Source organism: Erithacus rubecula (genome assembly GCF_903797595.1).
Source record: "Erithacus rubecula genome assembly, chromosome: 12".
Taxonomy (NCBI): Eukaryota; Metazoa; Chordata; class Aves; order Passeriformes; family Muscicapidae; genus Erithacus; species Erithacus rubecula.
In genome coordinates, this window is record NC_136664.1 from 13,201,138 (window position 1) to 13,215,756 (window position 14,619).

The window sequence follows — 14,619 nt, forward strand, 5'->3', positions numbered from 1 at the left end:
TTTCCTCTTTTTCTATCCCAAAACTATGCTGGTTCTGGGGGTCAGATTTTGTAAGGTTTGGACCAATTTTTACTTGACTCTTTGATCAAAACCACTGTAGATTTCAGAGGAAGTTGTGAATACTGAAGTGTGTTTTGTATTGAAGTTTTACATTGAAAGTGATTTGTCAGTTAGATTGTATTGGACTCACCTTTCTGTACAAGATCTGTTTTTCAGCAATCTAAAATTGATTCAAGTTCATCTGGTAGGAAGCTCTGAGTAAATTAATCTTACTGTCTTAATAGATCCCTAGCTGAGATACAAATGAAATGTTCCACATCTTGTCAGTGGAATGAACACAGGAATTGTTTTACTAAAAGTCCTGTAGAAATTGAAGTTCTGGTTCTGTACCTATGAATGTTCTATATGACTAGGATATAAATACCTTCCTATACATTATCTCTGTTTTGAACAACAAATGGAAGAAGACTCAAATCCTGCAGTGAGACCTTTGTGGGGTTTTTGCTTCCCTGTCTTACACTGAGCCCATTTTCTGTAGAGGCCTTTGTACTGATGACAAAATCCTCTGCAAAAGCTCTTTCCAGGCAAAGGTTGGGGTTGGAGCTCTGGCTTTGGGGTGAAGCCTACAGCAGAGTTTGCAAAACAGACCAGTCTCCCCTGTGGGTTATCTACAGTGTAATGTGCTTCTGAGTGCAGTGGGAAGGGAAATAATGCTTACATTATGGCCAAGTGGTATTTTTTATTCATGGAGATGTCATTCCATCTTCTAAGAGCATCAGCAGTCATTATGAAGCATTAATGTTGGATAGTGGCTCTATCTGCAGTGCCATGTGTCACTCTGCTGAAAAAGCACAGCATGACAAAGGGACAGTTTGAGGGTGGGCTGCACAAAGGTTTGTGCCAGCTCAGGATAGAGTGGCTTTGGTCATGTAAACAGGGGCCACTAACAGAAAATGCCACAAAGGCATTTCTGTGTCTGCTCCTGTCTTTGTAGGAGGCCAAATTTTTAGATATCAGCTTTAAGTATTTGCATCTAAAAATTATATGTATGGAATTTGCAAGCCCAAGAACTGTGCTTAAAGGTGGGCAGGAATGCAGAACAAGTGTATTCTGGATTTTTGAATGATTCAAATTTAAGTATTTTATGCTGCTTTTTAATTTCTTGATATTGATTTCAATCATTTAGTGATGGTTTGGTTGTCAGTTAAGGCTTAGGTGATTATATTCAAAAGCAATGTCAACAAAAATCTTAAAATTATTTGAAAGAATGAACTGCTATTGCCTGGGCAGTAATAAGAACAGGAAACCAACTCTTTATTTGTCCTTGTCCTCCATCTTCTCTCTTATATAAGCCTTCCATCTCAAATCCTTGCTTTGCAAGTAACTACAAAATATTTTTGAAGCAATAATTCTATAACTGAAGCTTGGTTCAGAACAGCATTCCAGTCTGACAGGTCATTTAGGTACAGAAGAAATAATAATGTATCATGATGGACTAGAAGAGATAGCTGACACCTCATGGACAAATATTTACCTCTGCTTTATGCATTTTTTGGGTGGCTTACATTAAAATTAATGAACTGCTGCTGTCTTTGAAGGTTTCTCCTTTTCTATATGCAAATTGCAGTGTCATTAGGGCAGTGCCACTGCAATCTGTGTGAGAGGGGAGGTGTCAATGACCACAGGACATCCACTTCAGCTGTCTCTTAACCTCTGTTATTTATATCCCAAAATGTACATTTTGTTTTATTTTTGTATGTCAAGTGAAGTGTTCTGAAACAAAAGCATTTAAAACAAACCAGAGTCAGGTCCAATGCAAGATGATGTAACTGGGAAAAGAATTTTGTAGCCAGTTGAGGTAATGAGATATTTAATATAAAGGCTTCAAGATACAAATGGGTTCTCATAAGCACACAATTAATCTCATCTAAGGTAATGAATACTCCAGTGCTGGGAGGCAGACAGCGTTAAGGTAAAAAAATAAATATCTAGAAGCAGTAAATTCATTTTGTCACTTGAGGCTTGATCCAAAGCTTGTGTGAATCATGGAACTGAAACAGAGGCTGACAGCACTGAATCTGAAAACCTGCATTGTGAAGAAAGTTTAATTTGAGAAGGGTTGATGAGCATTCTCTGTCTTGGCCAACGCCTCAAAGGACAGGAAGGACATTACAATTTCTGCATGATAAGAGGATTTTGGAAACAACTTAAAAGATAAATGAGATCCAAATACTATTAATTGTTTTCACATTCTCGTATCTCACTATAAAATGGTTTTAATACACCTAACAAAAATAAAATTTCAAGACAAAGGTTTCACAATGTATTTGCATTTTTAGAATATATGTTAAATTATTCCAATACTTTTTGTGGCACAAAAGATGTTAGCAGAAAATATACAGGAGGAAGGACTGTAGCCTCCCCAAGCATGGTACTTAAGCAGGTGCCTTCCTGCTCATAAATGAGAGGCACAGGAGCCTGCCAGGGCTCTGGAGCAGAAGTCACTTGCATTTTTTCTGTAAAACATCTGTGCTTTGAAGAGAGAGAGCATTTATTGCAGCTAGAAATACAATACTTGACTGGGTGCTGTGAGGGCAGTTACCTCTCAGTTGGTTGGGAGAAGAAAAATTTCTAATGATACATCAGCTTTTCTCCAGCAGAGATCAAAAAATGAGACTGCCAACCTAGACTTCTCATTTGGAAGGATTCTTGTGAATACAATAATTTACCTTTTCCAGCAGCACAACAGTGAGGTGGGTACAGTCTTTGGGAAATATTTGTGATGTTACTGCTTTGACTGGAGTAAAATGAGGCAGAGGAACAAAGCAGGTACGAGGCTGGCTAGTGATAGCCCTGCTGACTGCATGTCCAGGGACAGCTCAGGAAGTGTCCTGTGATCCTGCCCAACAATCCTGCCCAAAAGCTCTTGGCCTCCCAGCCAGCAGGAAGCATCAGTGGGGCACAGGGCTCCAGATCTGGCTGGTACCAGTGGTGGGAGCACACACAGATGGGATGGGCTGGGACTGTTCACTGATATTTTCACCATCATATCTTCCAGATGTGCTCTGAGGTGGTCAGGAAGCAGGTTGGAAAATTGATTTCCCTGTGCCTGGTGCTTGCAGGGTTTACAGCAGCCATGCTTGGCCATGTGACAAAACACCTTTCTTGAGTTCTTTGCCTGGCCCTCTATCCATCTCTTTTTCCTAATTTTGCACTTGGGTCTTCTGCATCCTTGGAGAAGAGGAAATCACCAAAAGTAAGACCAAAGCACAGCAAGTACTTAAATCATTTCACTTGTATTTAAACCTCTGAGGTCCCTAGCACTGAGAAAAAACATCGTGGGGAAGGGTATTTGTTCACAAAGAAAAGCATTTTGGGTTTAGTTACCTAGCTCAGTTTAGAGACATGGAATGAAACTGCAGGGATTCATTTTTGCATTCTTAAAGATGGTTTTCTCTTTTTTTGCAATGCTTTTATGTCCTAGCCAGCAATGTTAAACACCTTTCAAGTATATGAAAACCTTGTTAACATTTTCTTTCTGCTTTGTTTTTATTACTTATCATTGATTGTAGAGTGAATGCACAAACACTTCAGGTTAACAGAATGTGCTACAATCTTCTCTAAGCACATGGTTAATGTTTCCTTTAGAAATGTTGCAGTATAATTTATCTTCAGGCAATGCAAGTTCAGCTGTGCAGCACACCTCACTAAATACACACAGCCTGTCACTGGAACCCAAAAATCTGCTGGGTTTGCTTGCCCATGACTCAGATTAGTCCCCTCCTGTGAGATCTGAATGCAGCCAGGTGACTCCCCACGAGCAGTATCAGGAATTCCAGCTGTACTGGCACAGCTGGCAGCCCTGCTGCAGGGATCACTGACTGCTACAGGAGCTTTCAACAAGCAAAGCAGGAACTTGAGATGCTTGTAGGCAGCTTGGGCAACAATGTCAAAAAATACATACCTGAATAAATAGTACCAGTCCCCATCAAAGAGGAATTACATTGTATGTTTTATTTTTTGGAACATAACCCAAGGGGGACATCCATACATTATTCTCCAGTGATGGGGTAGAAAGTGGGTTTAGGAGGTGTTCTTTACTTGCAAGTTCCTTTTTAGTAAATTGTGTTTCCTACCAGAATGGAGTGATATGCAAGGTTTAGGTCTGTGGTGCAGATACAAACCAGCATGATGCCCTCTCCTCATACAGGCCTTGCACCTGGATTGCAGTGGATTTCCTGATGTGGCAAGACACAGAGATCTCTTTCTTTTGTTTCACTAGTATGAAATTTAAGTAAGAAATTATTCCTACATATTTTTTTTCTTATGCATGATGTCACCCTTTCCCTCCCTTTTCGTGGCCTCAAATTCCCTAAAAACATCAACCATGGCATTCTTTATGGGCTTTCTGAGCTTCCTGCCACTTGCCCAAAAGGACAAGGCTCTGATGAGATCAATCCTTACTGTCAGGTGCTAGCAGGACCCTCTGTTCCAAAGAGTATCTTTTTGTCTCAAAAGACTGTTATTTTATGAAATAGGAAGGTTAATTTTTGACCTGATCTGAAAAAAGTAGCAATTATCCTGTATGTATTTCTGTGGAAAGGGGAAGTTGTTTAGTCCTGTCTCCCTCCCCTTGTCAGAAACATGCACAGCTATGAAAGGTTACAGAAGGAACCCTTGCAAGCCTTTAGGAGAATCTCATTCAGGAAAGACCAACCCCATGTAGCCTTTTACATTCCTTATGTCTGTTTTTTCTGCATTTGTTTTTGTTCCAGCTCCTGCAGATGTGCAAAAGGAAAAGCATGTTCAGGTGGAGAAGATACCCTTGGTAGTTCCTAATGCCAGAGTGCTACATGGGTAAATGAAAAGAATGCCCATTCCTTATTCCACTCCCAAAAACAAACCCCTAGAGGAGACCCTTTAGCTTCTCTCCACCTGAGACCCCAGCTGAGTTTCCTCCTTACCTTCTCCCCATACTCACACCCATGATTTGGACTGAGTGTGAAAGGAGCAGAGGGGGGTAGGGACAGTGGGTATAACCCTGCACATTTCCTTTGGGCTCTCAGCCCTCTTTTCCAACACTGTTGCATTTTGTGTTTATAGCACAGCAAAGATTTTCTTGCTCATTTAATTTTCTCTTCCCATGCTGCAAGGCTTAGTTCATTAGCTTAAAAGACTGTCACGCTTCTGGAGAACAGAATATATTTGGCAGGAGTTTTGTGGATAGTAATTATCTAAAAATTCAATCAAGCCATTTTTTGGATTGATTTTTTGGATGAGATATATAGGCTTCAGTGGAATTAATTGCATCCTAGTATTTTTTTAATTTATGTGTAAAGCATCAGATTGCCTCACCACTCCCACTTTCTTCGGTACATTTATTTTTTCCTCTTATCAACTATATACAAAGTCTCTTCTAGGTAAATGCTCTGACTGTATTGATGTTTTTTTTATTAAATATATCTTCTACTTCCAGTGATATTAGTATTGTAACACTCATATAGCTGAAAAGAATTTTTACAGAAGGATAATTTTCAGTCTTAAAAATGCCACTGGCCAAGCAAGTAGACTTTCTTGAAAGCTGCAGAAGGTACATGAACATAAAATTACACTAATTGTGACTGATGACCATTTCTTAAGGAATCTATTTTTATGGCATGAACTCAATGTATAAGGTTTAAGGAAGTATTTTAAATAGCAGTGAAAACAAAAGCAGAATGGTATTATGTCAGTAATGCTAGAACTGCTGCTACCATGAGAAAACATTGCTCAGAAAAATGCCCCATCAGTGTTGTGACACCATCACCTCCCCTGCTCCAGGACTGAGCCAAAAAAAGCCTGTTCAGATCTGCATCTCTTACTGCACTTACAGCTGTGCTGGATTAAAAACTAACAAAGAGGATTTCTCAGAGACTGTTTTATTATTAACCTGTTGTGCACTTTTTTTTTTATCTGTTCAGTATCAGTAGCACAGACTGATTTGTAAGAAAATAAGTCTGAAAATTCATGTGGAGGAGAGCAACAAAGCCAAGAGCAAAAATGCCAGGAAAGCCTTGAACTGCCTGTGTCAACTTCTTCCCTCCTGAATTCTCCTGAGGACTCCTGCACCTGAAATGTCTGGTGCACTGGGAACATGACACCTATTAAGTGGCACAGGAATCCAGTGTGAACACTGTGGTTTTGGTAAAACAGAAGGTGACTGAGTTTGGGGCTGGAGAGGGGGGTGGGATTATGTGTGTTTACATCAGGAATTGACACTGAAGATTGGTATGTCCCTTTTTTCCAATAACAGAGGATGTATTTTTCCTGTGGTTTGCTTAACTAAAATAATTTGGTCTTCTCAAGACTATATGATAGAATAAAAAAAAAAAAAAAAAAAAAAGGTTGTTTTCCCATTGTTTTAATGGATCTTACCTCCCCCTGTAAGCAGAATGAGTTTTCAGGTTTTGGAGCACTGTGAAGGTGTATAATAAAGGAACTGAATGGTGTGAAACCTTTGGGACTTCTTTATTCAGTGTCTGGAGCAACTCTATTGCCAGTAGGTCCTGCAAGTACACAAGGCACTGTAGTGACTGTTGCACCTGCAGTTACTAATTTGTAACCCCAAAGGCATCTCCTTCCTTATCCTTTTGAGGCAGAATGTTTTTAAAGATATTAGGACCAAACTCGTTCAATATTAACCACACATCACTTGAGATGGGGCTGTTTAAAAACTGTCTGGTTTACCCTTTTTTTCTGCTATCCTATTTTATAATGTAGAAAAATATTTAATATAAATTTTAGTTTCTATTCCAATTATCTTGTGTTATCTTATAAAGCTATAATTTAAAAGGCAGGCTGTGAGAGCCATTTGTGTCAAGCTCCTAGGTCTTGTTCCTACTTCACCAAGAGAAAAATTAATGGTATTTTCCCTTCAGATTCAAGAACCTTTTTCAGAGAATTTTTTTCAAAAATCTGCTGGATTTTTGTATCTTCATCTTCTCATTTATCCTTATTTTGTAGCAGCTGAAAAATTGTCCCAATCATAATTTCATAAATTATGTGTTCAAGGCTATAAAGGAAAACAGGAACAGTGTGCATGGATTTTCACTCCAGGTTTGTGAAATGGTAAATGGTCACTGGCATTTTCATTCATTTGCAGTTCTAAAATTGAGACCAAGGTCAGCAAACCTGAGGCTTACCAATAATTGAGGTGCTAATGGATCAAGAGAGAAAGGAGGGGTAAGAATTAAAGTGAATTACACTTTAAATCAAATGCAACTGCAAATCCAAAATCTGAGCTACTGTCTAAGAAACTGCCAGTGCTCCTGCAGTAATGTGTAGGGTCTGTAGGTAAAGGATTGGGTCCTTTCAGTAGGATTTACAGTTTGTAGACTATGTTATAAGAGTTATGTTCTTTATTGCATGGCACGAGGTAAGTCCATTTCAAATATCATTGTTAAAATCTGCTAGAGACAGAGATCTTGCTACTCTGTCATCACTGAGCCATGGCCAGCTGCAGGCAACATTTAACAAAAAGGACAAGTGGAATCCATTGCAGTTGGTGACTCCCAGGTCATGTTGCACTGTTTGAAGGAGAGGCTCAGCCTGCTGCCAGCACAGCTGCTCCAGGCACAGACACTGCACAGGCTGGGCCCAGCCCCAGTGTTGGGGTGTCCCCTGCCACCCCCACCCTGCTTGCACAGATAAATATTTGTGTCACAGCAAGGGCAGCAGCAGGACCACGGGCTTTGCCCTCTGAAAGCTGCCTTGGACATCAGTGTGGCAACAACTCATACACTATCAGTTTAATTAGAAATGTTTGAGGAACTGTTCTGGAGCTTAAGTGTGTTTTGTGCTGCTAAAAGTGGCACTTCAGTGCTGCAAGATGGTTCCAGCACAGGTCAAAGGCTGCCACAAAGGTCAGCAGGAGGTTCTTTGCATGTCACTTAAAGTATTTTTGACAGGGTTTGTTTTTTACAAGCATTTGCTTTTTATTATTTTCACCAAAATAAAGCATATAGCATACAGTGTTTTCACACATTTAGGAGATAAATAAGTGTATCTCAAATTTTTCAGTACCATGATAACATATGTAATACAAAGTTATTTCTTCATTGATTTTAATTTAAATACAGTTTTTTGCCTTTTTTTAAAAACCAGTTTTTATTGTGTTACATTTCCCTTGTTAATGGACAGATGTTTAAATAACAGCTGGGAAAATACAGTGATGTGAATTACTAGAGATAAAAAGTTGCTCTACTAGGATGAAACCTGTATATCAAGTTACTAACCTGTAAATTAAAAAAACCCAACACATTAAATGAATGCTGTCACTTGAACTGATAAAGAAAACATTAAGAGAATAACAAATATTTCACCTCCAATTTGTCTGTAGAATATAAGAAAATAATTCAGTTTTTGTATTTCCACACTGATTGGTATGCTTATTAATTTATCTTCTACTTGTCTGCAATTATAAATAAATAGAGGTATAAAGACAAAATCTGCCGTTCCCTTCAATTTACCAGCTACAGAAAATGCATATTTTAAGATCATAAATACATTCCCATTCAACTTAATCAAATACCATAGGACTAACTTCATGTGCTCAGTTTCATGCTGCATAGTTGAGAAAGGAAAAAATCTGGTGGCACTTGGTATCTTTAATGGCACTTCTTTCAGCAAAGGATAGAATGCATTTGTGTCACTAGGCAGGGTTACCCTTCAAACCAGTCCCTTAAAATAGGCTTGAAAAATATATAGAACACTAAGGAAAGCAACAATTCCCATGCTGTGTGCCAAGCTTTAGCTAATGGTGCAAGGATCATCGTTGCTTGATTTCATTTCCCCTTCCAGCAGCAAAGTGATCACAGCCTTGCTCAAGTAGCTGCAGGTTCCCTTTTTTCCAAGTGGGTGGGTGTTGTAGAATGCAGTCATGTCACTCTGCAGAGAGGGAACAGAGGCTGCCATTAGTGTGAATGTGGAAAGCAGCCACACACAGGGAAACAAGAACAACATCAGATATGTTAAAAAATGCAAATGTGTTTTTTGGACTCCAGAGAATAATTCTGCTCAATTTTCAGAAATCTCCCATATATACTTACCTGCATCTATTTCCTCAGTAAGTTTTCCAGGACTGCACAGATACCACCTTCTTAACATTTTTTAAAATGTCATAGCTGTCAGAGAACAACTGCTCTCCTAAAACATGCAGCTGTGTGATGCCTGTGTGGTAGAATGGTGAGCCAGGGCCTTGTGTGTAAACTGACTGAAGATTTATTCAGAAGGAAAAAATCCAAGATCCAAACCACAGGTAGCACATGAACTCATTCATTAATCAGATCACCAAAATAAGTGTCCTTCACTGAACACCTGTTTTTCACAGTTAGTGACATTAAAACACCTGCTTACTCTCAAATTATGTATTAGCTGCTCTAAAAAAGGTTTAATACTTTAATTCAGGAAATTGGTTACTTTTATTAAATCAAGGGCAGAGATTGTGCGGAAAAAATATTAAGACTTCTGTAGTTTTAGGGTGTGTGTGAACTTACTACAATAAATACTTTTGATATTTGTTACATGTTAAAAGCAAATTAACAAAGATCAAAAGATTTGCAAGTCCATTTAATAGAAGACCATAGTTCACTCAAATCAGGAGTTTTCAGCAGGGTTAGGAAACCTTGAGACAATACCCTAAGAACAATTCCAGACAGGGTTACAGTTACCTGCCAGCAGGCATCCACCTGGGATGAGCCAGAAAATTTTAATGCAAGGAGCTGACAACAACCTTAAATACTATTCAAAACTCTAAATCTGGGGCTCTTTCTAAGAGACAAAATAGCATTATTCTGTAGGTCTGGGCTTGGAGGAAAAAAATCCATCACTTCAACAGAGGCTAGGGCAGCACCAGTAAAACTTGGGGTTGGCATGGAATTTTCTTTTTGTTTGCAGCCATTGGGGATTTGCAGCTTGTCACACAAGTAGGAGCAAATTCCAGATGCTGTGTGGAGCTGGCACTTGAGAGCCATTTGTGTGGATGATGGGTGGTTTTGCTATGGCCACAGAGTCACTCACTACCCTCCAACACAGGCCAAAAGGATCATAATTTCCAGGAATTGTGTTCTTTTCTAACAAAGGCATTGTGCAAATTGACACACTGCTGGGGCTGGGTATCTGGCTTGCTTTCAAATCATAGGACAAAAAGTCAGTGGCAAAAAAGTGAACATTGAAACATTTGAAAGAGTTCTTAAGCAGCACATCCTTCCTCACATTTTAAAGGAGCATATTTTTTAAATTCAGTAGAGGAAGGGCTGTTGCATGTCAATGTTATGAATCAATAGATTCTTCAGAGCTAGCAGAGATAACTTCAAATATACTGTCGACAATAAAATGCCAGCTGGAGCGAGGAAGATCATCCTCAGGAGCTCTGGGACTTGTCCCACTGCTTTTCTCTTATCTCCTCCTTCAACCAGGCCAATAAACCTGGCTTCATTACAGAATTTCAGAGCTTTGAGGCACCAATACTTGTAGTGAGAATATTCAGAGATCTTTAAAGCATAAAACTTAAAATTCTAGTGAAGTAAATATTAAAAGCATTTATTCCTTTATTTGAATTTTAGCCAAACGTTTGCCAGTTCATGAATGCAATTCTAGCAGAAAAATCAGTAACTAAGAACACTTCTGTATCTCAAGTTCTTACTTTAATACTGTCAATATGAATTTCTTGGTTATTAAAGTTTCCTTATTCTCTGTGTACATAAGATCCTAAGTTCACGCTTCCTTGATGAGCTTTAGGATTTTTTCTTTTATTTTGTTATTTTTAACTCTTCTCTGTTCTAGTGTCCCTCCTAATGAATTCTTTCTCCTTTGAGGATACCTCTTCCAGCTTACTGAGAGTCCCATTTCAGAGCCATGGAACACAGAGTATTCTCCTTACCGTAACATTCTGAATTTACAACTCAGCAATAAAGTGCACCTCTTTCATCTCTGCTTAGAGGCTCTTTTCAGACCTAGGCTGCACTTGGGTATATTAATTTCTTATTTGTGTTCTGTTCTGAACTTCTATCAATTGCTTTTTACTCTGAACTGCACAGAATTAACATTTAGAAGTAACTTCAATAAGAATGGTAAATTCTGTAAGACAGCAATATTTTACTCACTTGATTTTCAGCTCCCTTTGCATTGCTGTGATCTTTCTGAAAGTCACGAAATGCTTCTTGCACCACTTTGTCCAAGTCCACTTTATCCTGGAACTCTAACTCAGGATTTCTCTCCAAAATAACAGATATAACCATCAGCAACTAGAAGGCAGAAAAAGATTGTAAGACTTTAAATTTCATTTTTCAGAATTCAGGTTACATAATAGCAGTGCTGGTAATTGCATATGCCTCTTTCAAGCAGGAAGCCATTTAATAATGGCACAGGTAATAGTCCACAGATAATAGAATTCTGACTTTGATAAAAGAATCAGTGGAAAAGCAGGCTTTTATGAAAGGTTACAATTGCTGGTGACTGCCTAGGTAAGGGCATGGTGTAAATGATTGACATTAACATCTAACTTGGATGGGAGCCAGGGAAGTTATTTTCCATTTTATTCAGTTCACTGTGTGGCTGCACAAATGCTGTGGAGAGAGTGAAAAGCAGCAAACACTGGACCTCAGCATTTGGTGTTCTGAGGCATAATCACAGATGACAAAATTCTGTTATGACAAAGTTTATAAAAAAAAAAGAGCAGTCAGCAGTAAATCCTCAGTTCATCAGAATTTATCTGAAAAGAGTGTAAAATTGGAAGGTGAACATGATGAGTGGCCTCTTGTAATATCTACAAGTAGGCAGTGGAGTCTGCACTGGTCACCTTGGGTTTGGCAATTTTGTTATCTTTTAACAGAACCTGGGGTGTTCCAGCAACCAAACTGCCCATGAGCTGTGAGGCAGAATTGAAAGGGGTTGATGTTCCTGGGGAGGAGCATGGACCTGGGGACTAACAAGGAATGCTGCTGACAGTACAGCTACCAACAGTGCAGCTGCTCCTGATCTGTTCTAAATACAAACATAGTGTGCTGTGAGGGGAAGGATTTAAACAGCCTCTTCCTGTTAGGATGAGGAACACAAGGAAATGGGAAGGTGGCTGATTCAGTACTATAAAGCTACTTACTAGACAGCCTCAGCAAAAGGGGAAAGAAGAATGCTTCAGAGGGCAAGCTGGTTATTTTAGAACAGTTTCCCTTAGATCAAGGAAATTGTTAGGAAAAGGCATGGGATAAGGACCTGAAGGAAAGCTAAACTGGAATTATTAGATTTTTACCTCCTCTGACCTAATTGCATTGTTACTGTCATTAATATTTGCTGAAGGGGAAGAATATCATGAACTCGCTCTGTTCTGAACAGGTAACAGGAACCTGTTTAATCATCAAAATCTATGGGGAAGTCACTGAAACAAGTGTTTATATGGAAAATGCATTTTCTTCAAATACTTGAGTCTAGGTTATTTTTTTGTTTTGTTTTAGGCTGCAACATACTAATGCACACTTTATTGGCCACAGACCTCCACGATGATCTGCCTGTACTGTGGCTGGTCAATGTTTTGCAGCATGTCTTCAACTAGGAGGGAAAAATTCATTTCATACATCGTCATATCCGATAGGGTTGGTTGCTGAAAAACAAATAATTCTTTTATTCAAAGACCACATGCATTAAATCAAACCCACCTCCTGGCAGAGCCTACTTGCTTGTTGAACAAACAATACTCAACTAAGAAATAATGGACACTGTAGGATCAAAAAGGGAGCAGATTTCAGAGTCCATGACTTTGAAACAATCTTCTACGCTTACAGTTTTACAAATGTGCTTTAATAGCAATAGTTTGCTTTTATTCTATTCTAATTGTATTTTACTCCAAACAAAATAGAAAATTTGATTTTTTTTTTCCCCAATTAACAAGTTACTCTAAGGAAAACATGATGGTATAAAATAACCATTAATGCTAAGGTATTTCAGCATTCCCAGTCAGGCAGAGCAGCAGTACCTGAGCCTGTCTGCAGGATTACCTGGGGCAGGAATCTCCCTGCCACGATCAAGCCGTTGGGGGTTCTCTCCAGGATCTGCCACACACGGTCGTAGAAGCCTGCAGGGGTTCTGTTCAGGGAGCCATCCAGCTGCCTCCTGTTCAGCCAGCTCCTGTGGGACACAGGGACAGCCTCAGCAAACCTGGCCCTGCACAGCCAGGTGGGCAGTGACCCCAAAGCCACCTCTGCACACATGGCGCAGGCTGTGTCTCTGCTCAGGGGCACCTGAGCACAGGGCTCAGCATGCAGAGGTCACAGTGTCACCCTTGGGAGTGTCTGTGCTTCATGGGACTGCAGAAAAAGCAGCAGCTGTGAAATCCACCCAGTGCAGCCCAGTAATGGTAGAAGAACAAATTCATCAGGTCTAATCATAAAAGAAAAATGCATTTCAGCAGAATTGTTGAAGGCAGGGGTTTATCTTGATGGTCTGTAGAAAACAAGTGGCCTGCAAATTTAGAAAACTCAACAGAATGGTTTTGTAAAATGAAGGATTTGAGCAAACTGAGTCATATTCTTCATTAATCACAAATCCTGCTTGCTTCAGAACATACCAGCTTTTTTCTTTTTCACTTAAAACTATCAAGCCTGGAATTTAATTTTCCTATTCTTTCTTCTCAGTGTTATGATAGGAATGGGGCTTTAGCCCAAATGTTTAAAACACCAGCAATGGAACTTCAAGAAGTGGCATCCATGGATATGAATATTCAAAAGACAGATTTATGTCTTAATGTGTGGTTGTCCTGAATGTATCTGACAGAGAAGATTTCCTCAGGTTACCAAGTCCTTAGCTGCTTTTTGAATTTTAAGTTGAAAAATCAACACACGCATAATTTTTAGAAAAACTACAATTAAATTACTGCTTTGCAACATGCCTTTCTGTATTTCTAATACCTGGTTCTGGCAGGCTGCTTGAAAAAAAAAAAAAAAAAAAAAAGAAAGAGAAAAAAAAAGAGAAACTCCCTGGTAAACTTTATCAATGTTGTTTTGCAGCACTTTCATAGTCTAGCTCAAATTAATTCAGCACTAATAAGTTTGGGGGCTTAGTTTTTGCTCCATTTGTATTGGCAGACTAACAGGACAAGTTTAGAATAAAATCACTTGTCTGTAAAATTACCTGTTCCTGCAGACATCAAGCACAAGTGTGCTTGATGAAATTACTAAAATATCCTGCATTAAAAAACCCTTACTCTTAAATACTGGAGAAATGGTGAGAATTTCTTCTGAGACACAACCAGTAAAGGGAACACTAATTCCAACAACTCCGTGCATGGTTTTACACTTAAATTTCTTAGTATTGCTCACTCCCATCTACACCAGGAGACAAAGCAAACAGTGTTGGTTTGGGTTTTATCTGGTTTCTTTGTTTTTTGTTTGTTTGTTTTCAAGAATAAAAGGGAAAAATTATCACTAAGTGGTGCATTTTCTGAATAGGTTTGAGCTCTAGGTAATTGGGATATACTTTCTGAGAACAAATGAGATGTTTAAGTTAACCCTATAAAGCCAAGGCTAAGCCAACATGCAATGTGGGCATTTTTCCTGTATAATTGTATTGGATAAACATGGTAAGTTAAGA

At 39.0% G+C, this 14,619-nt stretch overlaps 1 protein-coding gene across 4 annotated transcripts in view; it reads right to left on the bottom strand.

The window, feature by feature from the left end:
- Positions 1 to 7,958: 7,958 nt before the first annotated feature.
- The window catches only part of PHKB (phosphorylase kinase regulatory subunit beta), a 68,921-nt gene continuing 62,260 nt past the window's right edge, over positions 7,959 to 14,619 (bottom strand). For all 4 annotated transcript variants that reach the window (XM_079315841.1, XM_079315840.1, XM_079315843.1 and 1 more), the window contains 4 exons: positions 13,029 to 13,158; positions 12,527 to 12,634; positions 11,142 to 11,282; positions 7,959 to 8,925 (listed from right to left, as the gene is read on the bottom strand). In XM_079315841.1, coding sequence (XP_079171967.1) covers positions 8,788 to 8,925; positions 11,142 to 11,282; positions 12,527 to 12,634; positions 13,029 to 13,158 — 517 coding nt within the window. In that variant the 3' untranslated portion in view covers positions 7,959 to 8,787. The remainder of the gene's footprint in view (positions 8,926 to 11,141; positions 11,283 to 12,526; positions 12,635 to 13,028; positions 13,159 to 14,619) is intronic.